General features: G+C 43.4%; 1 protein-coding gene across 2 annotated transcripts in view; it reads right to left on the reverse strand.

Moving 5' to 3' along the window:
• The window catches only part of PALB2 (partner and localizer of BRCA2), a 731,562-nt gene that overhangs the window by 138,608 nt on the left and 567,856 nt on the right, over positions 1 to 25,098 (reverse strand). For both annotated transcript variants that reach the window (XM_044089227.1, XM_044089226.1), the window contains one exon: positions 16,286 to 16,373. In XM_044089227.1, the coding sequence (XP_043945162.1) occupies positions 16,286 to 16,373 (88 nt within the window). The remainder of the gene's footprint in view (positions 1 to 16,285; positions 16,374 to 25,098) is intronic.

The raw sequence follows: 25,098 nt of genomic DNA on the forward strand, positions 1-25,098 counted from the left end.
ATGGTGTAGTTAAGATCCCTTGCAAAACAGCAGTGGCAAAACCTGCTCGGGATCTGGAGTATAAGGGTAGATTATAATGCTTGGCAAATGTATGCACGGAGCTCCAAGTAGCAGCCTCTAAAATGTCTTTGGTAGCCACTCCTCGTAAAAAAGCTGTAGTAGTGGCTGTAGCCCTTGTGGAGTGAGGTCTGATGTTTTCTGGAGTTGTCTTTCCATGGTAAGAGTAACAAAATCTAATGCAATTTCCTATCCACTTTGAGATTGTCTGTTTTGAAATTGCTTTTCCTTCCATTCCTTTTGCATATGCTACCAGTAGCTGGTCAGTTTTTCTATTGCTTTTGGTTCTGTCCAGGTAGTAGCGCAATTGCCTATGTACATCCAAGGTATGTAATAATCTTTCTCCCCTGTTCTGTGGGTTGGGGAAGAATGTAGGTAGGTGGATAGCTTGGTTTAGAGATACCCTGGAGACCACCTTTGGCATAAAAGTAGGATTAGTTCTCATGGACACTCTATCTTGATGGAAGATAAGGAAGGGCTGTACTGCCATTAATGCCTGTAATTCAGAAACCCTTCTTGCTGAAGTGATTGCAAGCAGGAAAGCAGTTTTCCATGATAAGTACTGTAATTCTGCTGTTGCTGCTGGTTCAAAAGGAGGGAGTGTCAACTTTTCCAGCACAAAGTTCAAGTCCCATGCGGGCAATGGTGGCTTCCTTGGTGGCTTTACATTTTTAATTCCTCTCAGAAACTGCCTGAGTAGAGGATGTGAGAAGACTCATGTTGTATTCTGCTGAAATAGCTGATGCATGAATCTTAATGGAAAAATAGGACAGGCCATTGTGGAAAAGTTCTGCCAAGTATTCCAGGATGTTAGCTATGTTTACCAGTGACACATCTTCTCCTTTAGCTGCACTCCAAATGAGATATCTTTTCCATTTTGCTGAATAAGTTTTCCTTGTTGAGGGTCTGCGAGCCTCCAAGATAATGTCTTTAACCCTTTGAGATAAATCTGGGTTATTTTGTCTTATGCAATGTTCCAGGCAGCTAGCATAGCGTTTTCAAGTTTGGATGCAGGGTTTTGAAGTTGTTCTGTGTTAGCAGTAAGGGAACTAGGGGCAGAGGCCATATTTGTTCCCGAGACATACTCCTCAGTAATGGGTACCAATGCTGCCTCGGCCAGTCTGGAGCTATCAGGATGATCCTTGGGCGGTCTTCTTTGATCTTCAATAGCACCTTGTGCATCAAAGGAAGAGGTGGGAATGCATATGCTGTCAGGTTTTCTCAACTGAAAGATAGGGAGTCCACCTTCCAAGCCAGAGGGTGGTATGTCCTTGTGCAGAATTTTTTCAATTGGTGGTTGTGTGGGGATGCGAATAAGTCTATTTCTGGTAGTCCCCATTTCCTTGTAATGGATTTGAAGATGTCTGGATGCAGCATCCATTCGTGGGCATCCATGGTAGTTCTGCTTAGGATGTCTGCTAGTATATTTTCTTTTCCTGGTACAAATATTGCCTGGAGCTGAATGTTGAAGCTCAGGGCCACATTCCAGAGGTCCATTGCCATCCGGCATAGAGGGTATGAATGTGTGCCTCCCTGTTTGTTGATGTACCACATAACTGTGGCGTTGTCCGTCCTTATCAGCAATTGACCCTGTTGAAGAAACGGTCTGAATGTCTGAATTGCCAGTTTTACTGCCAGCATCTCCTTTTGATTTATGTGTAGGTTCAGCTGGTCTTGAGTCCATAAGCCTTGTATGCACTTGTCCAGCATGTGTGCCCCCCAACCGAGGTCTGAGGCGTCCGTGGTGATAGTCTGGCTTGGTTGAGGGCTGTGGAAGGGCAGTCCTTTGTTCAATTGACAGGCCTGAGCCCACCATTGGAATTCTTGCTTCAGGCATGGAATTATTGGAATTTGGGTTTCTAGGCTGTGCTTGTGCTGAGACCATAAATTCCTTAGGTACCATTGTAACTTCCTCATATGTAGTCTGGCATGTGGAATCAATATTATGCAGGATGCCATGAAACCCAGGGCTTGCAGGACTTTCCTTGCTGTTAGCTGGTTCTGCGTTGTTAATGCCATGAAATAGAGAGGAAGGTGCTTCTGCTTTTCTGCTGTGAGGGATGCCATTTGATTTGATGTGTCCAGTTCTGCACCCAAGAAAGTTATCCTCTGGGATGGTATCAGCCTTGACTTTTTTATATTGACTGTGTATCCCAGGGCTTGTAGCAGATGAATGACCTTTTTCAAATCTTTTGCTAATTTGTTTTTGTTGTCCGCTTGTAACAGGCAGTCGTCCAGGTAAGGGTAAATTTGAATTCCCTGAAGCCTGCAATGAGCAATTACTGATGCCAGGCATTTCTTGAATACTCTGGGCGCAGTAGATAAGCCAAAGGGCAATGCTGAGAATTGATAATGCTCTGATCCTGCAAGAAATCTGAGGTATCTTCTGCAATTTGGTCGTATGGGGACGTGCAGGTATGCCTCCTTGAGATCTAGAGTTACCAGCCAAGACTCCTTGCCCAGCATGGGAAGAAGCTGCTGTAGGGTCAGCATCTTGAATTTTGGAACAATGAGATATGTGTTCAGAGCGGACAGGTCTAGAATAGGTCTCCTTGGTTTTCTTTTCTTGGCACCAGGAAAAGTCTGGAGTAAAATCCTTGCCCTTGTTCCATAGACGGTACCTTTTCTATAGCTCTCATCCTTATTAAGTTGTCTATTTGTTCTAGAGCTTTTGTCTTTTGATTTGGAGGTAGGTTTGGCATTCCTCTCTTCCTTGGTAGAGTATGGAAGTGAAACCTGTAACCTTTGTCTATTGTCTGTAAAATCCATTTGTCTCCTGTGATGTAATGCCAGTTTACTGAAAATAAGGCTAGCTTTCCGCCTAAGGGTGCATCGAGTTGTTCCCTGGTAGGCGGTCTCAGAGCCAAGTCACTGTGATTGTCCTGTGGAAGTGGTAGTGGCTGGATCTGTGGCAGTACCGCTGGTTGTTAGGCTGCCACTGGCGCCCCTGTAGGCACCTCTGGATTGACCCCTGCCTCTTGGGCGCCTATTCCTGCCTCTCTGTGCTCTGGTGGTGTCTGGAAAGGACCAATTCTTGGAAGGCCAGTTCCTACTAAACCTTGGAGGCTGGACCTGTAAGAAATCCTTGACTGTCTGGACAGATTTTGCTTTCTCTTCCACCTTCTTCAGCACCTGCTGTGCAGGTGAGCCAAACAAATTATGCTTATCCATGGGAGCATCTAGGAGCTTTGATTTTACATGGTCTGGTAAGGACTGCTCTTTTAACCATGCATGCCTTCTGATCACTGTACCAGTCATAGCTGATCTAAAGGAAGCCTCCAGTGCATCATAGCCGCATTTTAAGGAATGATTACTGACCTGCTGTATGTTATGTACCATTTCCTGAAGAGACTTTTTGTCTAATGGTTCAGGCAAGGACAGTTTTTTAGTTAACTGGTCTAACAAATTCCTGACACTGAATCATGTGGAAATGACAGTTTAAGGCCCTAGCCGAAAGAGTAGCAGAAGTATAAACTTTTTTACCACATCTCTCTAAGGCCCTAGATTCCCTTTCAGAGGGAGGGTTTTTTGGCAGAGGTAGCTGCTACAGCCTTGGGTCCCTGTGAAATAGTTTCAGGATCTGCAAAAGGAGCCTTATACAAATGATAATGTATGTCCGGAACCCTGTAGTACCTGTCGGGCTTAGCAGGGGCCGGAGGAAGTGAATCAGGGGCAGTACAAGCATCATTAAATGCATCATCCACAACAGTAAGTACTGGAGGAATGGCTAAAGGCCTATGCTGTGGCAAATGCAAAAAGGTCCTAAGCCTTTTCCTAGAGTCTGAAAAATCCTGGCCCTGCCATTGAAATTGTTCCCTCATAGCATGCAAGGTTTCCCCAAAAGAAAATTCCACAGGCGGAGAGGCAGAAGGAATGAAGTCTTCTGCATCAGAGTCCTCATAAGGAGAATAAGGGCCTTCTGGAGGGTTTGTATTTTCTGAATCATCAGAAGAGTAATCTGAAGAAACTGGCTCAGGGGGCTCTGCTCTAGGCCTCTTCTCTGGAGGTGGGTGAGAGGCCCTGTCAGGGTGAGGTTGGTATCCCCTGATCAAAGAAATGAGATCCTCTGCTAGACTAAGCATTTGAGTACTAGAGCTAGGCCTGTGAGAGGGGGTCTTAATAGGCACAGTCTTGGTTGATTTTGCTGCTTTAGCCCTGGCAAAAGCCTTAATCGACATGGATGCAGGGGGCCTAGCAGCTCCACGTGCAGGAGTGGATATATCTAAAGGGATAGTATCAGATAAATCCTGTGAACCTGTAAGAGCAGGTGGAATTTCAGTAGCAGATTCAGCCATGCTGGATGAGGCCTCGGTGGGAGGCAAGCTTTCGGCCGAAGGAATAACCGAGGGCTCGGTTTCAGCCGAAACCGAGACACTCGCGGTTGACTTAACCACGGTTTCGGCCGAAACCGCGGACCGCGAGTGTCGGTCCTTTTCCTTGCGTTTTTTAGCTAATTGTGAAGTCGGAGTTTCCGACGGCATGTTGTAAGCAAAAGCGGAGCCGAAAAACTCCTCAGCAAATTCCGACCGACGTCTAAGTGTCCGTCGGTTGAAAGAAGCACAGGCTAGACAGGCTGCTACGTCGTGGTCTGGGCCTAAACAAGGTAGGCAGTAAGAGTGGAAATCTTTATGAGGTATTTGTTTCTCACAAGTTAAACAGTTATTCACTTTTTCTGACATCGGCTGAGGCAAGAAAGAGTCCCCAACGGGGTACTTAGCTTTTTAGAAGTCTTCGGTAGTAGCAATCTCTGGTTCTGACCGACCGGCACTTGCGAACAGCTTCTGCTTGGCCACGCGGCAAGAAAGACTGAGGAAAATGGCGTCGGCTGATGCCTTTATACCCGCTGAACTGCAGCTATGACGTCGGGTGAAGTGCGACATCAGCCGAGGCCAGACCCAGACTTTGGAATCCGGCCGACCGAAGGGCTGCCTGAGGCCAGGACAACCCATTTGTTAGGACTGCAGATGCATCCTTGAAGGACATCTGTCTTCCATGTAAGATATTTCAAATCACTTGCAGCTGCTGGTTCAAAAGGGGATTGGTGAGAGACTGCAGTGCCAGATTCAAATCCCATGTAGGAGTAGGATCTTTAAAAGGAGGTTTTAGGAGGAGAGTTGTTCTTCTTCTTTCGGCTTTTCCCGGTTAGGGGTAGCTACAGCGGAACTCCGGTCAGCTAATGATTGGCAGTAGATTCTTATGGTGCCAAGGTGCCAGCTCGACGCCCAACCTTCAACGAAGGCACGCCCATTTACGCATGTCTTTTGAACGTCACTCGACCGTGGGGAGGACATGCAGACTCCACACAGAAGGCGCTCCAGCTGAGAATCGAACAGGAGAACCTCTTGCTGTTAGGCAACAATGCTACTGCTGCACTACCACGGCTTCAGGTCTTAGAAGGAGAGTACCTTTTAAAACCCCCTTGCTGAATTTGTGAGAAGCAATAGAAAAGCTATTAAATCCAATGTGATAACTGGAAATGGCTGTCAGTTGCACTTTAATGGTTGAGAAACTAGCACTGTTTAGAAACAAATGCTCTAGAAAGTTCAAAATGTAATTAACAGGGGCTAAAAAAGGGTCAAGGTTGTGCTGTTGCACCCAAATAACAAACCTTTTCCATTTACTGGAATGTATCTTCCTTGTCGAGAGCTTACGGGAAGATAAAATTATACGACAAACAGGCGAAGAGAGAATGGATTGTCTGGCTATTACGGGAATTGGAGAAGCCAAGCAGTCAGCTTGAGGTTTGGGATATCTGGATGTATCATACCTGTGGGGTGAGACAGGAGGTCCGGAGTTGGATCTAGGGTCCACGAAGGTTGAATCAGGTGAGGCCAAAGGAAGGGAAACCAAATTTGTTGAGGTCAATGGGGTGCAATGAGGATTACTTTGCTTCTTGACTTGGCAGCTTTCTGTAGAAATTTCGGAATCAATGGTATTGGTGGAAAAGCCTAGAGATGACTTGGGGGGGGGGGGGGGCAATCGTGGAGTACAGCATCTCTCTGTGACTTCCCATGTGGAGGAATTAGGGCAAAGTAGTTGCTGCACTTGTTGTTTTGGGGAGAGGCAAAGAGATTGCAGCAAGGCTGGTGCCATCAAAGGAAAATCTTGTCCGCCACTGTTTCACTGAGGGACCACTCATGAAGAAGAAGAAAACATCTGCTCAGTTTGCCTGCTATCACGTTGGATTTTCCCGGAATGTGTATTGCTACTAGAAAGTGGTTGGAAGAGAACAGCCACTGCCAGACCCTGAGAGATTCTTGACATAATGGGTAGGATTTGATTCCCCCTTGTTTTTTTGATGTACCTTACAACCGACATGTTATCTGTTTGAATAACAACTATCCCAAACGGGAGAGCATCCTGAAATGCCTACAACCCTAAGAGCACCACTCTCATCTCTGGGACATTTATGTGCAAACTAGCCTCCTCGGGGGACCACGTGCCCTGGACTGACCTTCCCAGATAACACCCCCAAGCCTATCTGGGAAGTATCCGTGGTCACTATGGCCTTGGGCTGTTGGGGAATAAAGGGACATCCTTGAAGTATTTGGTTGGATTGAATCCACCAACTTAGGTCTCTCTTACATGTCTGGGTAATTCTTATCTGGTGCAACACTGGCTGATAAAGGACTGACTATTGAGTAGCCAGCATCCACTGTAGAATCCTCATGTGAAACCTGGCTAGTGGAACTACGGTTATTGCTGCAACCATCAAGCCTAGAGTCTGCAGGGCCAGGCAAGCTGGTATTCAGGAACTCACCATAATCTTCCTGACTTGTGATCTTACTGTCTGGACTCGGTGCTTTGGTAGAGAAGCAATGGACAACTTTGTATTAAGAAAAGCTCCTATAAAATCCAATGTCTGAGTTGGTTGTAGTTGTGATTTGTCAATTTATTGTTATCCCCAGGAAGACGGAAGTCTGGAGAACAAAATCACTTCCATGTATAAGCTTGTGCCTGGTTGGAGCAAAAATGAGCCAGTAGTCCACACAGTGAAACAACCAGAATCCCTGCAGTCTGAGATGAGCTGCTAATATTGCCATACATTTAGTGAACACTCTGAATTGGCAATGACTGGCTCCCAGCCGGAAGTGTAGGAACCTTCTAGATCGCTTGTTCACCTTTATGTGATATCAGCCACCCTGTAGATATATAGAGCACATCCAGTTGTCCTTGCTCAGAATGGGTAGAATGGACTGAATCGTTACCAAGGGGAACTTGGTTCATTGAACTGATTTGTTTAGATTTGGGAGATTCAAAATTGGTCTCCAGTATGCTATCTTCTTTGGCATCAAAAATAACCTTGCGTAAGTTCTAGATCCTATTTGGTCTGGTGGGACCTCTTGGACGACGTTTTATTTCTAGCAACTTTTGAATTTGAATTGCTGTTTGAACCCTCTAACTGAGTGGGACATCTGGAATTTTTCTTAGAGTTGGAGGTGGAAGGGAAAAAGGTATTATATAACCTTTGGAAATTTCTGCACTCAAGTATCTTTTGTTAAGTCTAGCCAGGCTCTCTGGTGCAGGGATAAGCGCCCCGACTGTCTCCAGAGGTGGACAGTCAGGCCTCCATTCAGGAGCACTGGTAGGGTTTGTCAAAGAAAGATTCTCATGAGCCCTGGCTTTTGTGGGCCATTTCTGCTACAAGGGAGTTGTCTATTCAAGTTTCCTCCTCTCCCCCTGAAGGAACCTCCCCCATGTGAATCTTGGAAAGGACTCTGTGATATTTTGAACCACATCTTCCGGCTACTCTGCTGATTCCTGAAATAGGATCTCTGGGGAGCCAAAAAACGTATGCCCATGGCAGACAAGGTCTTCCCATCCTTCTTACACCTGGACAGCATTTTCTTTACTTTAGGGCCAAACAGTGTAGTTCCATCAAAGGCAGTATTGACGAAAGAGGACATAAATGGCTCCACAAAATTGCAGAAGAGCACCCAGGCATGTCTCTTCACAGAAATGCCTAAAAATGCTGCTCCTGAGGTTCCGTCCACTATGTTGGAAACTAACCTCATAGAAGAGTTGGATATAGACTGTAGGGTTGCGAAATGAGATGTTACAGAATCTTGAACTTCTTCAGAAATGGCTCCTGTGACAGTACAACTCCTTGGTCAAATCCCTCTGAGGTCTAATGAAGTGCACCAAATAGTGCAGTGACCGTAGAGCAAATGTCGCAGAAGCAAAGACATGCTTCTCTAATCTGACCATCGCCTGTGACTCTCTGTTAGGGGGATGGACAGAGAAACTCTCATCAGTGAGGTCTTTCTTTGTGGCTGCCGCTATGACCACGGCATTAACTGGAGCTCTTTTTCCTCAGAACTGTCTGTCCTCAGGTGGTGCCATTATCCTGCCTGGTCTCCGAGGTATGGGTTCTACGGAGTCTGGCTCCTTCCACGCTCGTCAAGAGATCATATCAATGAGTTCATTTGGGGGGGGGGGTCAACCAGGAGGTAGAAGGTCCAGTACTGAAGACGTCCAGAAGAACAGCTTCCTCAGACATAGGGTTAGAGGGAGTCCAGTCACCTCTCTGTTTCAGGATTTCTAGGATGTCTCCAAAAGAGACATCGGGAAGTGAATGTGGGGACCCTTTGCTTTCATCAAAATCGGTGTCTTCCGTAACAGACTCCTGCTGGGAGTCTATATGCTTCCTCTTACACATCCTCTTCTGGGGCACCTCCTCAGTAGGATGCTCTGGGGAGGTATCAGAAGAGGAAATAAGAATCTCCTGAGGGGTAACCTGGGTCTTTGGTACTGGATGCCGTTGAGGAGAAAAGTGAAGAGGCTCTTGGCACAGAGACATGACGGTAGCATATCTAGGATCCAAGGGAGAAGGCTTCATTAGATCTGCTGAGGCAGAGAAGACTCTCTTTGCAGGCTTGAAGGCAGAGCTCTAAGGAGCAGAAGAGGAGTTCTGATCTGAGAAGACAAGCTTGTGAATCTTCACCCCCCTCTGCTCTGATGGCAATGTCCCGAGGTGGAAGACATAGCCAAACTGTCCAGTGCCGTGGCTCTGAAAACTTTAGACTGCTGCACCCAGATCCAACAGGCACACTTCTGCTCAGAGAGCTCTGCAGATCCAAGTGGACTGGAGGTCTCAGACAAGATCTCAGATCCAAGGATATCTAAAACCTCGGCTCCGAGACTGACAGATCTTGCAGCTAGAATCCTGGGACTCCAAAGTAACAATAGGTGTCAGAGAAGGAATTTGTAAGGGGGGGGTGTTACTGAAGACCAGACAACCTGACCCAGAGGGGAAAGCACTGGAGGGAAACCAATCTGCCCCTGCGATGAGAGAATCCGCACTACTCTCTACACGTCTTCTTCTGTGAGGCTTCTGGAGAAATTAATGGAGTGTAAAGATGGAGACATCAGTCTTCCAAAAAGGGGGATGAGAGCCTGCCAGGGACTGGATCCACAGTTAAGGAGTACCTGGTGCGTGGAAGTGAAGGCATCTCTACAAGTTTTGTCAGATCTGATTGTTTGGCATGTGTCTGATCCGATTCTACCAGGGTTGGATCTGGAGGAGTTGAAACTGTCTGCCCCGATGAGTCAGAATGCTTCTGCACTCTCAGTTTTTTAGGATCCAGCATTGAGACCGGATTCTTTAGACTTCTCTTCCCAGACAATTCAGAGGAAGAAGATTTTGAAGATGAAGGCCTTGGCTGGGGCAATTCCGATTTGGCTTCTCCAATGGAGGATGGCAAAAGATCCTTTAAAATCAACTTGTTCTTATGTTCTGTAAGAGCGCAGAGATTGAAGCCATGGCAAATTGAGCAATCCACCTGTAAATGAAGAGGGCCCAAGCAATAAGCACAAAGTGTGTGGACATTGGAAACTGGCAATTTATGCCTACACTTAGAACATGTTTTTAAAGCCAGCAGGTTTGTCATCCATAATGAACAATGCCAACAACAACAAATGAAAAGAATTATAAGGAGAAAGCAAGTATGACAAAGATTTTTTGTTTGTTTTTACCAGAAGAGAGGGTAAAGGGATACCAGCAATGGCATGGAAAGGCTACAACAATGTTGTAAGGAGGGAAAGATACTAGCAATAGTACCCAAGAGGTACTAAGTACTACAGAAAAAGTAGAAATATATTTAACACAAATATGAAAGATAAGAAATACTACATAGTGATTATAGAAAAAGAGAAAGAGAAGAAATAGAAAGAAATATTACTTATCTAAATTGTACAGCTCAAGAGAGATGGTAGACCATGTCTGTTACCTTGAAGTGTCAAACAAGATCTAAGGTAGTTGGGGGAGGTGCATTATGGGTAAGGGAAACGCTCCAGAGATTTGGTTACAGTGAGCTTTAGCAATGGCCAAGTTGGATCCAAACCCACCTGTTGAGGACAGAATGAAAATTGACATAATCAGATCCATTTTTACCGCTGGGTGGAGGGCGATACTGACTGTGAACAAAAGCAGATTTGGAGGGATAATTCCTCTGAAACTTAGGGATAGAAGAAATAAAAACATGTTTCAATTCCTGCAAGGCCTTGCCCTAGTCCTGGAAGGATTTGAAAAATTCAGCAGCAGCACAGCTAAAAAGGTTTTTTATTATCGAGAGGAGCATCCAACAATTTAGCTTTAATGTCATCAAGTAATGGCTGAAGATGAAGCCAATAGTAATCCCTCCAAACAGAAACAAATGTAGTAGCCCTAGAAGAAGCATCAGCTGAATCATAACTACACTTAAGAGTGTCAAGCCACTTGAGAGGTAGAACCCAATAAGGAAATAGCAGAGACCTTCCCTTCAGAATCAGTATGGTCAGAAATTACGAGAAGCTTGAGAAAGAAGGGCTAAAACATACCTAGTCATACGAGTCTGGTAACTGATGGCCCTAAAAGCCACAGTAGCAGCAGTATAAACCTTTTTGCCTAGAAGTTCCAGTGCTCTACTTTCTTTGTCTTTAGGAAGTAGTTTAGTAGAAAGCAAAAGCTTAGAAGGTTTGTCAGAAGAGACACACACTACAGTAGGACATTTTCAAAGAAATTTACAATCATCAGGTCATTTGTAAAACCTGTCAGATTTCTTGGGGGCTGGAGGCTGAGAATCAGAGGCCAAAGAGGCTGCTAAAAAGGTATCTGAGACGGCAGCCAGAACTGGAGGAACAGGAGATGGTGTGGGAGTTCTCTATCTGGAGTAGCTCATAACACTTCTTCTGAATATTTGAAACCTGAGAACAATCCTACTTGAAATATTCCATCATATGACAAATAGTGTCCCCAAAAGAGAGTTCTTCTAAAGGAGAATCCAGACTAAGAGAATTTTCTTCCTCAAATCCATAGGGTTCTGAGAAGTGTAAGCCAAAGACTCATCTCTAGAATCTAAATCCTCATCAGGGGACTCCTTCTCCCTGGGCCTTTTAAGAAAAGTAGATGACTGGGGAGGAGCAGGGACAGACAGTTCTTGAAGAGGCTTTCAAGGCCATTAAAACATTAAACAACACCCAAATAAAATCCTGTCATTCACGTTGGAGATCTTTAACAAGCAAGAGAAATATGCTTAATTTTTTTTGTTTTTTCTTTTGAAGAATGTTGGCACGAAAAACCATAGCAGGTTCGGACCCCCTACTGACACACTACCAGAGTGGTAGGAATCTCCTCCTGAACTAGGATCTGTGGAATCCCTCTCTGTCCCTCAGATATAATCAGTCAAGATTCTCCCTCAATGCCTGGAGCCGATGTTTGTAAAGCCTCCGAGAATGTGTGAGAAGTTGGATCCATGTCAACCTCAGACAGGATTGTGGGAGAGGAATCCAAAGCAACATCTGGACAGTCCTCCAGGTTTTCACCAGCCTTGGAAGACTCATCCGGGGATGCTAGACAACAGCTGAATCAGACCTGAGTTTTCTGGCCTTTTTCTTTTGCAGGCAGCTGATTCTCAGGATGGGAAGACTCTGCCATAGCACTTTGTGCCAACAATTTTAGATGTTTTTCTAGGTAAACAGACAAGGACATGAGATGACTACGTAAAAGGACAAACACTTGGCAGACAGAACACTGCGTATGATCGTAAGAAGCACCCAAACAAAACAGAAACTGCTTGTGATGCTCTTTATGGGGAATCTGCCTCCCACACTGACATTTTCCCTTTCTGGATGACATGTAAACTCACAAAAAAAAAAAAAAATAGAAGATAAGAAATCCCAATAAGGCACTTATCCAAACATGCTTCTGTAACCACCATAGATGAGCATTCAGACAGATGTTCAATGATGGTGCTCAGACTGGCAGCAAAGTTGTTCTGATGTATGTATATCCTTATGTCACCTTTATGCCCTATTCCTTGGAAGGACATCTTTCAGTACAGGCAATTATAAATATGCGTGCACATGTGTGGGGAAGTGGTCCATATAAAGTGGTGGTTCTATAATGATGATAATGAGAGGAAATGTGTTATATGCAGCAGGAGAGAAAAAGTCAAAGAAAAGTTAACAGAAAGTGTGAAAAGGAGGATGGATATTTCAGTGCATTTCTGTCAGGATAAAATATGTCGATACTCTTTCCCCTACATTCTTGTCAGGGAGTATTTTAGTGATCACCTCTGTTTTGTTTTGGTTTTATCAAATGAGTGCATTTATTTAAAAGCTCTTAATGTGCTCTTAGGCAAAGAGGGATCACCACTTGTGCAAGGCTGCCTCACTTGGTCATTTATATTCTTCACTTTTCTGCACTATTATGCAACCATGCATTTAAATAAGATAAGGGATGAATGGGTAATTACTCCCCTTTGGGGAAAAAAAAAAAAAAAAAAAAAACGCGTGTGTGCATGTATTGATGTTTTGTTCCAGACACAGAATTGTTACTCACCTGAAGACAAGAACAGCCATTGATACACATCCCTCCTAGCTGAAAGGAAGTCTCATAGTTACTCCCATCAGTTAAATCTGAACCTTAGGTTAACAAATAAACAACAGTGCAGCTGCTCAAATTTACCTTTAGTGTATGGCCTGGGAGCCTGCATATAACAATAGCTGTCTACATGGAACCAATGCAAATAAAATACAATAAGCAAAACTAAATCCACTGTGAAGCACCACACATTGATTCCTACTGCCCAGCAGCACCAACTAGCATGCTCTCCCTCTCCCTTTCCATAATGGCTACTTGTCGTGTTCAGTATGACATGCATTAACTATAGTCATCTGAAAGAGGATGAAAGCATGTAACAAAGATGCCATTCTGACACTGCTGTATAAGCATGTTACACTGAAAGCGTCATCTCTGGGAACCTTTTAAAACACAAAAATGTAAGTTAATACAATGGCCAGAAATCTTAAAGGCCTATGCCCTAGCTTTACTGGCATGCTGACTGGGCTATAAGCAAGAATTATGTAATAAAATAAGATATTTTCCATTAGAAAGAGTAGGTATATATTTATGCATGTATGTACATACATTCATATATATATATATGTATATATATGTATATATATATATATATATATATATATATATGTATATATCTATATATATCTATATATATATATATATATATATATATATATATATATACACACACACATACACGTAAAAAGGTCTGATGCAAACAGTTGTTTCCTTCTCTTAATTTTTTAAAATTTACTTTACAACATGCATACCTTACTGTTGCCATCATAACAGTATATGCAAGATGAGACTTCACAAGCAGGATGCCATAGTTTATAATAAAATTCAGGTGAAATTAACAGAACAGAGAACTGTAGATCTTACCAAGTGAACTGTAATGAACCTGTAGTTTTACTCAGCTGTGTCTGTGCAAGGTTAAGAGGGATGTTAACACTAAATGTTGGAGGTGTGATAGGGAAGAAAGAGGCAACTAAGGACATGTATGTTTTGGGAGTATAATGAGTTGGTAGATTTTAAAAATTCCCTACAGAGTTCACCATCAGAAATACTGGGTGAGCAAATAGGCATAACTAAGGAAATTATGCTTTTGACCTGGGATACAAGATCTGAATTGCCTAGACGTAGTAAGGCCATGTTAAGTTTAATGTTGGCTAACAAAAAGCAGTTACTAGAAAATAGAAGTGAAAGTCTAAAACAACTGTAAGTACTGAATATTGTAACAGAAATAAAAGAACTGGCAGTGAGATCTTTAAAAAGGGATGGAGCAAATTACATAGAAATGAATGGAAGTTGTGGGAGCAATACATGCAGAATAATTATCAGGAGGAGGAGTGAGATTTATTAGGGGAAGGCAGGCATCACACAATTTATGTAATGCTGGACTGACGACAGTTATAAAAAAGAACATGTGAGATGTATAATGTATGTAACGGGAAAAATGTTAATATGGTTTGTTTTCTTTTATATTAATTTATACTTATCTATGTCTTATGTGATAATCTAATAAAGGTGTTACAAAAGAGGTATGTCATTACTCAGTAGTTAATTGTGTCCCTATTACAGTCCACTCACTGGAAGCACACACAAAGTCAATGGTAAATGCAGCACCAGGAAGCAAACCACACAATGAAACCTACAATTAAGTGACCTTATAGATCATCAAACATAGTAATGTAAAAGAATACACCTGTTTTTGCTGTTGAATGACTCCTCTCTACCCTGCAACTTATATATGCCACTTCCATGATCACACAAACACACAGAAAGGTAAACAACTAGCACTACACAATACCAATTGTTTCCCCTTCTCCATGTCTGCACAGTCTCCAATGTGACAAGTAAACAATGAAATAGTACTAAGTCGTTAGGACCAGTGATCTCCATCAGAACAAGGCAAGTGAGGTCATTTGACAGATGGGACCCAGTCAGAATTCACAGACATCTGCAAGATGCAGTTTCCCTCTGCAACTGACAAACACTGATTAAATCGCCAGATAATTTCATGCTGCATACTGAGTTGCTGTACTGTCAGATGCTCAAAGATTAAGAAAAAGTTGTGTCTACTGCAAGATGTTATGACTAATGGCTTACTAGAAAAGTGAAAACAGTATAAATGATGCAGAAGTGTTCAATAAGATGAAAACAAAACACTTATCAGTAGTAAAACTGCTCTGATCCTCAGAAAGACTTTTCCTGCTGACAAATGATCAGTAGTTATCCTGGACATTAATTAGCACTTCTAAGCACTGAGCAACATGCATAGTTAGTGAGGCTGCAGATGCACAGATGCAGTGTTGTGTTTACAACATCCAGCTGTTCTGCACTGTAAAAAATCATCAAAGCACATTATATAAATGGTACAGAAGAGTGATACACACACATGCAATAATCCAAATTACAGGATCTGGCATACTTTTGCAACTCTTTAGTACTTTATCTTGCTTCCAATTTGAAGTAGGGAAACGAAACCAATCCATGATCGCTATAGCAGTATGTGTTCTATCCTCTGCAACCTAGCTCCTTGGCATAGAGAGAAAGAGCCTTGACTATAACGCAGGCATCTAGGGTTCAATTAACAGCAAAAGCACTGGAGGAGATGGATAGTGTGTGGAAAAGTGAAGATTATAGGGGCTAAGCCTGTACAACTCTCTCGGGGGGGAGGGGCACATGCATGGGGCATCAACTTTGCTTGTGGATACAGGGGAAGATGACCCGTTTTGTCTTATGGCCAGAGGCAGGGTTGCTTGTGGAAAATCATCACCATGATGTATGGGGGAAGAGTACAGTGTGGTCAACCTATTGCATAGTTATCTGTGACTAACCTCATCTGTGGGTGCACAGGGATGCAAGTAAAAATGCAAAATAAGTCTTGAACCATCCCTGCAAGCTGTCTTAATGATGGTTTCCTCTCAGTTGATTATTGTCCTGGCGTTCAGGAAAGAATGGGCCAAATACCTGAGAGAGGGGACAGATGATTATCAAGCAGTGGGGGCAGAAAGTACACCAACAGGACTATTTGTGACATTAGGATTACTTCAGATGGTCTGCTGATGGTTCTTACAATGACATTAAAGTGACTCTATTACTTTGATACAAACAATCACATTATGTTTAAAGGTGAAAATGTGACCTACTGTAAACAGCACAGAGAAAAGTAGATTAACTTCATGGAGCAAAACAAGTTCTACCGGAAACAGATAATGTAGTTGAAGGACTGTGGTACAGATGTGTGCAAATGAACAGGTAACATCAAGGGAAGATGGGAAAACATATTAAAACTTAAAGATCTGCATATACTTCTTGATTAACTAGTTTCAAATGTAGGACTAATAAATTCCATACTTTAACAAAGGCATTCCTAAGACTTACAGAATCTGAGCATGCTCCCCTGCAGATGGAAGATGGGCAAGACTTCCCAATGTTAATGGTTTGCAACAGCTGTCCAGTTTCTGTGTTCCTGCAGAGAAAGAGACAAAGACAAGATACAGACATGCATTTAATTTCAGTTAAGGAATCTACAACATATCTGAAAAGACTGGAGAGGCAAATCTCTAGAAGTATGCTTTACAGATGATATTTAGTCAAGCTAAATTTATATTTAAGAAAAAATATTTAACTCAGGCTATACTAGTCTTAACATATTGAAGTTAAATTTGGATAGCTACATTTTCTCAGTTTCAAAGCCTTTTTAAACAATCAAGAAGTATGAATACGTGCCATCTGTTTTATAACACTGTTAGATTATGACAGAAAAAAGTTATGTACTTACCATAAAGTTCCATCTATGCTGTCCATCTTCATTTATCCTTGACAGATGGGTCCGGTTCTGATACTGGAACCAACTCAGCTGTTACTGCAGGTCGCACCAGCCAAAAACTCTCAAGCTTCACCTCTACCCATAATCCTCATTTTATCCTTAACAGATGGGACAGAGTCCCCAGCTACCCAAGATCTTGGGTGGACTCACGAAAGGCTATTTCTGAGCACCATCAAACCAAAGGAAGCTAGAGACCAAGTCCAGTTTGTAATGAGTAATAAAGGTATGGGGAGAAACCCAATTAGCTGCTGCACATATATCATCCATCGAAGCTCTAGATTGGAAACTGCTGAAGTGGCTACAGATCTTGTAGAATGGGCTTTCACGGGCCTAGTCAAAGCTATTTTGCTCTTATTGTAGATAAATGAAATGCAGTCTTTCAGCCAACTGGTCAGAGTGACCTTGCTGACTGGCTTATCAAGCTTTGCACTGGAAAAGGAAACAAAAAGTTGGTCAGATTATTGAATGTCTTTTGTTCTGTGATGATAGAAATGTAATTGTCTGTAAATGTCTAGTAAATGTAAGGAATATTCACTTTTGTTTGGAAAGAAAAACAGTAAATTAATAGCTTGACTGATGTTAGACTCAAACTAACTTAGGTAGAAAGCAGGTATTTTTTTCATAAAGAAACTCTATCTTTGTGGAAAATCAGATAAGGAGGTTTACATGATGAGGCCTGAATTTCTGAGATCCTTCTGGCAGAGGTTATAGCTACCAAAAACACTGTCTTCCAAGACAAAAACTTAAGATGACATTCTGCAGAGTGTTCAAAGAGAGAATGTACTATGGCCCGTAATGGTAAGTTTGTATCCCAAGGCAGTGTCGGATCTTTGAAAGGAGGTTTCAACAAGAGTATGCCTCTTAAAAATTACTTACAAAGTCTAAGAGAGGCTAAAGAACATTCTTCCAAACCATCGTGGAAATTGGAAAGTGCAGCTAATTGTAATCTGAAGGTAGACGTGGAAGCTCCAACCTGAAAAAGAGAGGCTAAAAAGTCTAAAACATCCTCTGTAGAAGCAGAAAAACAATCAATATGTTTTTCATGGACCCAAATGGCAAATCTCTTCCATTTGCTAGAGTGCAGTTTCTGAGTGGAAGATTTATGAGCTGAAAAGAGGATGTGGTGTACTGGGGAAGAAATATTTAGACGCCTGGCAACTAATAGAATTGGAGGAACCATGCTGTCAGCCTGAGGTTCAAAATGTCTGGGTGAACAAGTCCGTCTGGATGGGACAGAAGGTCTGGGATCGGGTTCAGAATCCAGGGTTGTTGAATCAGAAAAGGCCAAAGTTAGGGAACCAAATCTGTTGAGGCTAAAAGGGGGCAATTAGGATTACCCTGCTTTTTATCTTGAGTGCTTTCAGTAGGAATTTCAGAATTAGAGGTATGGGATGGGGGGGGGGGGTGTACAGGAGACCGGGGTGACAATTGTGGAGGACAGCGTCTCTTGGTAACTTTCCCAGAGGGGGAATCAGGGGGAAGTAATTGCTGCACTTGTTGTTTAGGGGGCAGCCAAACAGATTACAGAAAGGTCAACCCTACTGATGGAAGATCTTTCCACCACTTTTGTATTGAGAAACCACTCGTAAGGCTGGAGGATACAGCTGCTCAGTTTGTCTGCAACCACACTGGAACTACCCGGCATTTGTGTTGCTATTAGAAAATGGTTGGAAGAAATTGCCCACTACCACACTCCTACAGCTTCTTGACAAAGGGTATAAGACTTGGTTCCTCCCTGCTTAATGATGTACCAAACTACTGGCATATTGTCTGTTTGAATTACAATTGTCCCCCAGCAAGAGCTGTTTGAAAGGCCTGAAACACTAGAAGCACTGCTCTTAGCTCCAGGAGATTGATATGCAAGTTGACCTCTAAGGGGGACCAAATGCCTTGGATACTCTTGCCCAGAAACCCCCCACACCCCATCTGGGAGGTGTCCGTAGTCACTATGGCTGTGGGTTCCCGAAGAACAATGTGGTAACCGAGGAGAATTTGCTCGGAATACATCCACCAAAGTAGATCCTTCTTGGAATAAGTGGTGATCAGAATTTGGTCTGACAAGGGCTGGCGAAGGATAGACCACTGAGAAGCTAGCAACTACTGCAGAATTCTCATATGAAACCTGGCTAGCGGGACTAGAGTTACTGAGGCTGCTATCGACCCCAGAGCTCGCAAAACTAGTCAAGGAGGAACCCTCTTTCTGCGGATTATCTTTTGAACTTATGCTACAATTCTTTGGAGTCTCTTTTGAGGAAGGGATGCTATAGTTGTCACCGTATTTAGCACAGGCTTTATAAATTCTAAATTTTGCGTTGGAGTCAACTGAGATTTCTCACGATTTACTGCAATTCCCAGGTGGGCCCTGATATTGAGAATGTAATCCTTGGCTACTGGCAGCTGATGCCTGGTCGAAGCGGTTATGGGCCAGTGGTCGAAGTACAGAAACACCCAGAATCCTTGCAGTCTCAAGTGAGCTGCTACTACTGCCATGCATTTGGTGAACACCCTGGGGGCAGAGGTGAGACCAAAGGGCAGCACTCTGAATTGGTAATGACTGACTCCCAGCCAGAAGCAAAGGAACTTCCAGAGCATTTGCCCATCTTTATGTGGTAATACGCATCTTGAAGATCTATCAAGCACATCCAGTCATCTTTCTTCAGAAAAGGAAGAATTGACTGTAAAGTGACCATCCGGAACTTTGTTTAACAAACTGATTTGTTCAGCACACTGAGATCCAAAATTGGTCTCCAGTCCCCTGTTGTTTTTGGCACTAAAGAGAATCTTGAGTAGGTTCCAGATCCTTTCTGGTCTGGTGGGACCTCTTGGATGACTCTCTTGTCTAGCAATTTTTGAATTTCTTGCACTGCTGAATCACTCTGATTGGGTGGAACAGGGATTGGATTTTTTGTGCATAGTGGAGGATGGGAAAAGGGAATGATACAGCCTCTGGATACGATCTGCTGCACCCAGGAATCTGTTATGTTTAGCCAGGCATTTAGATGCAAGGATAAGCGTCCTCCGACTGCCGCCAGAGGAAGACAATCAGGCCTCCATTCAGGAGCGCTGAAAGGGCTTACTTGGAAAAGAATTCCTGAAGCCCTGGTTCTGTGGATCACCTCTGCTGAAAAGGTGGCGTCTTCCGTTTTGGTTCCCCCCTCTGCCCCTGGGGGAACAGTCTCCACATGTGTCTTGGAAAGGCCCTTGGGATTTTTTGAATCGCATCTTACCACCACTCCTCTGGTTCCTAGAAAAGGACCTTTGGGGGATGGAAAAATGTATGCCCATAGTAGAAAGGGTCTTACCATCCTTCTCACACCTGGATAAAGTCTCTTTTACTTTTGGGCCAAACAAGGATTTCTGTTGAAAGGAGCATTGATGAAGACTTGAACGGTTCCGCAAAGTCACAAAGGTGCATCCAGGCGTGTCTCCTTATGGCTATGCCAGCACCTGCTGTACTGGATGTTCCTTAGGCTGTATGTGCGATCAGTCTCATGGACGAATTAGACACACATACTAGGGTGGCTAGCTGGGAAGCTACTTTCTCTTGGACTACCGCAGCCACAGCTCCCTCCAAGGGTATCTGACAAATCCTTAATCAGATCCCTTTGAAGTCTTGTAAACTGTGCCAAGAAGTTGAAAGACCTTAGAGCAAAGGTCGATGAAGCATAAACTCGCTTCCCAACTCTGTCCACAGCCCGAAACTCCCTGCTGGGTGGATGGATAAATGAGCTCTCCTCAGAGAGTTCCTTTTTTGTGGGGCTGCTACGACCATGGCATCCACCACTAATCCCTTGGCCCATAACTGTTTTACCTTCAGGGGCAGATAAGATTTTGACAGGTCTCTTGGGAATGGATTTGATGGTGTCTGAAGCCTTCCATTCTTGCTGTGAAATCAAATGAATGAGCTCATCAGCAGGTGGGGGTCACCCAAGAGGTAGACATGCGAGTGCCTAGCCTGCAGCTAAACAGATTCCTCTGAGAAAGAGTTTTGGGACTTTCAGTCACCCTTTTGCTTTAAAATTTCTAAGATGACTCTAAAGGAGACATCTTCAGGCACTGACAGTGGGAACTCTTCCCCCTCATCAAAATCTGTGTCCTCAGTGACAGATTCCTGAGGGGAATCCAAGTGCTTCCTCTTGCACTTCTCTTTCTGAGGGACCTCCTCAGGAGGATATCTGGGGAGGTGTCAGAAGATGACAGAACTAGAGTCTGAGAAAGCTGAGACTTTGGCACCCACTGTTCCAGTGGAGAGACAGGGGGAATAATAGAGCCAGAGGGGGGAACCTATTCAGATGAAGAAGGTACCAACTGAGTCACTGTAACGGACAGGGCCCTCTCTATTGCCTCAAAGGCCAGTCCCCCCGAAGAGGGAAGGGAGCCTGGAACAGAGATAGACTGCCTTGGGACCGGGGTCACTCCCCGCTCCAAAAAACCCACCCTCCAGATGGAAGCCAGAGCCGAACTAACTTGAGCCGAAGCTACAAGGAGTAGGGAAGGCTCCAAAAAACCTGGAGTCGAGTCCTGCCCCCCCCCCCCCCCGGAACTGACAGGGTAGTTACAGCTCCAACAGATCTCCGGTTTCCAAAGCCACCAAAGAGCTCAGGGGGTTACTGGTTCCAAAAGGGTGGAAATCTCAGGTACAATTGGTGCTGGGAGACTCGGAACAGAAAACTCTAAGACCTCAGAGGAGGTCAGATGAGGAATGGTCAACATGGTGAAAAAGGCTAGGTTCCAAGACCGGAAGGAGTTGGAACCAAAAGGGAGCCTGTAAGTCCTCTAGCTCACAGGATTTTATTCACAAGTCTCTAAACGCTGAGCTCAGAAAGACTTTTGGTGAAGTGGATCGAAGACATGACTGGAGATTTAGGCCTCTGAAGTAAAACTTCTGTAAGCTCAGCAGAAAAGGGGTCCACACATGGGGAGTAAGTAGTCCTGGGAAAAATTTCCTTTAAATCAGATACTTCAGCTTGTACCAATGTAATTGGTGCCATTGAAGAAGGACCACAAAAATCGTCCTGCACCGTGTCCTTTGACGTCGAAGGACATGACATAGTTGTCAGTGCTGGGGCAATAGTCATCACTGGTAATTTAGAGTCAGAGGCCTCCGGTTCCGAGAATACTTTTGGAACTGAGGATTTCAATTTCTTAGGTCTCAGAGCCGATAGAGAAGTCGGAACAGAGACACTTCTCTTTTTGCCCTTGTCCACAGAAGATGAAGACAAAGGAGAGAAAATGTCAGTTTTGGCTCTGTCAGCAGTAGATAAGCCTTCACTGGAGGCAGAGGGAATCAAACCCTTTAAAATAAGTTTGCTTCATCTCTCAGAGGGCCCGATGACTGAACCCATGGCAAATATGGCAAGTCCTCTTGTAAGTGAATGGGACCCAAACAATAAACGCAAAGGGAGTGAAAGTCAGAAGATGTTATTTTGTGGCTGCACTTCTGGCATTTTTTTAAAACCAGAAGGGGTTTTAGCTTTCTCAGCCATCTTACAAAATTACAGCTGGAAAGCAGACACTCATGCCCACTCACATAGAAAAGTTTGAGAGAGAGAGAGTAGGGGGAAAGTTTTTTTTTTTTTTTTTTTTGAAGGGAAAGAAAGGAAAGGGGAAAACTATCAACAATGATAGTTACAGAAATACACCAAGGTGTATGGGGAGAAAATATCAACAATGACATTTAAAATTATACTAATGTGTATGAAAGGAGAGAGATAAATTATTAAATGAAAGGGTAGAGGATCAAGTAAAGAGAAAAAAAATAGAGAAATCTCTAAGAAATAACAATAGAAATTTAGCTAAAAACCAAGGCAATTCAAGAGCACTGGCAAAATGTGACCATTTTGGAAAAGTGGCAAACAAGATCTGAGATAATTGTGAGAGAGGGATTGTAGGTAGAGGTTAAGTTCGAGAGTTTTTCTCTGGAGCGAGCTGTAGTAACGGCAGAGTTGGTTCCGATATTGGAACCACAACAATCTGTCAAGAATAAAATGAAGACTGGCAACGAGATAAAAAGTTTCCTAATTAGCAACAAGATTGAAGTTTTGACACTAGAAACAAACAGCTGTAGACAATGACACACCACCTGTAACTGTAGATCTGAATCTCTACAAGATAGAAGCAAAGTTGCAAGGAAAGTAGGACCTTTAAAGAACAGAATAAGAAAAGGAAAGAAATTGTAAAACTACACAAAGTAGCAAGAAAAAAAAAAAAACAGATATACAAGTAGTCAGCATATTAGTTAAACTCTGAACAAGCCCTCTGCATTGGCAACAAATGGGGTCTCCTTGACAGCCTTCTCTCAAAGTCTTCTACAATCTTGTGTGCCTTTCCACCACTTCCTATGGCACACAATCTGCCATCACCACACTGGGCAAGGAGAACACTCCCAGTTGGGCAATCAAGTTTTGACCAACATCTCCAAAACAGAATACAGGCAAGCCACTTCTGCAGGACAGAAATCAATATTATATGTTAAATCACAAGCCAGTTATGTTTACAGTGGACAACAAACTGAGTTTGAAAACTGGCATCCCAGTAAGAGTAAGGCAGTGGGAGGGTAAGTAAATACAGAGTACAAAAAGCCCTCTCAACAATAAACTAATATGGTGAATACTCAAATAGGTATAGCATCTTACTTCAAAGAGCCGTCTACAGCAGCTAACAAAAAAGGCAGAACCCCAAACAAAAAAACACTCCCCCAAGGGAGCAAGGGAGACAACAGTCATACAGGATCAGGTGATAAACATCAGCAAAATTACTCTGGAAAAAAAATATATATGGCTTTATGCTTCCAACACCTACTTCCTCTCCATAAAATGAATAAGACTGAACATCCCATGTTTATTCAGCCATCAACCAAGCCACATCTTAACGGACTCCTGATTCAACCTGAACAGAGCAAAGAAGACAGCTCCAGCTTTAGAAGGTTTGGTAGGCTTCATGTTCTTGCTTCCAATATAACAGAATCACATAACCCATCTTGCAAAATTCTCAAATGATGCATCATAATCTGTAATCTAATAGTGCCCTATTTAATTTCACCAAGTACGTTTTTCTTCCTGGATATAGCCCCAAATGCAAACCTGTGGACTGTGGCTCGATTAGTTGCTCCTGCACTGAAAGAGGGGGAAAGTGAAGGGTCAGGTTTCATTTGCCTCTCTCAAGGGTGGGGAAGAATGTGTGCATTCAGAGGCACACTGGATGGTGTGATCTCCCTGACGGAGACTGCAAAAAACACTGCTTGTGCTTCTGCGAGACAGACAGTGCAGCATGGAAGGAAAGTCCTTAGGAAAAGTGAGATGTCCTTTGCTACAAGTCCAGTGCACACTCCTTCCTGGCCCCATGAAAGAAGTGCCCCAAATGACTGACCAAGTGATGGCCCTCTTGGTCAACTCTTGCACTGATGATGAGGAATGAATGGGTTGATTGGCCAGGAAGGGCCTGATGATCGACAGACACCGAGTACAGAAAGAAATAAAGGTACGTTATTTATTGAAGTCCTTCTTTGATAATGCACATCTATCAAGTGGAGAGAACATTCCCCTTTGTTTGAAAAATTTGGAAAGAACACTAATAGAATGATAGTCTGATTAAAATTTGCCTCAGAGGTCACTTTTACTAGAAAATGAGAATTAGTTTGCAAAGATACCGAATTGTTGTGAAACACTAGGTAAGGAGGTCTGCAAGACAATGACTGTAGCTCAGAAATCCTCCTAGCTGAAGTATCTGCTACTAGCAAGACCGTTTTCCAAGTAAAGCTTTACATGTCCACTGAGAATGCAGGCTCAAAGGGAGCCCAAGTTAATGCCTGTAAGATGATATTGGGGGTGGTAGGGGGAAAGGTCAATGCCATGTTACTACTGGTGAGGTCAACCACCAACAGATGCGTTTCTTGCATATTGGCATGTGACATATTGAGGCATGAGGGGACAGATGCATCAAAGACCACTGTGTTAAAAGTGTCCACTGTAGGGCTCTCATTTAGAACCTTGCCTGAGGTATTAGTGTGATCAATGCAGCCATGCAGCTCAGTAGTAGAAGGATAAGTCTCACTGGAGAGTTGGGATGAGAAAGGACCTCTAAATCTATCTGACGTAGAGACACAATTCTGGATTGTGAAACTCTGGCTATCTGAGTAGCTGAACCCAGGTGGCATCCTATAAACTCTATCGCCTGCCCTAGTGTCAGCTGGCTTTTGGCAAGGCTGATTGAAATTCCGAAGTATGGAGCTAGACAGAGCAAGTCTTCCTTGCACTGAATTAGTAGATCCCTGGTGGATGTGGTGAGGAGCCAGTTGTCCAAGTAGGGAAGCACCTGGAACCCTTGAAGCCTGACTGTGCCATCAGCTGCATTATAAAGGAGAAAC

Source organism: Protopterus annectens, chromosome 12.part0 (genome assembly GCF_019279795.1).
Source record: "Protopterus annectens isolate FY-2018-M chromosome 12.part0, PAN1.0, whole genome shotgun sequence".
Classification (NCBI taxonomy): Eukaryota; Metazoa; Chordata; order Ceratodontiformes; family Protopteridae; genus Protopterus; species Protopterus annectens.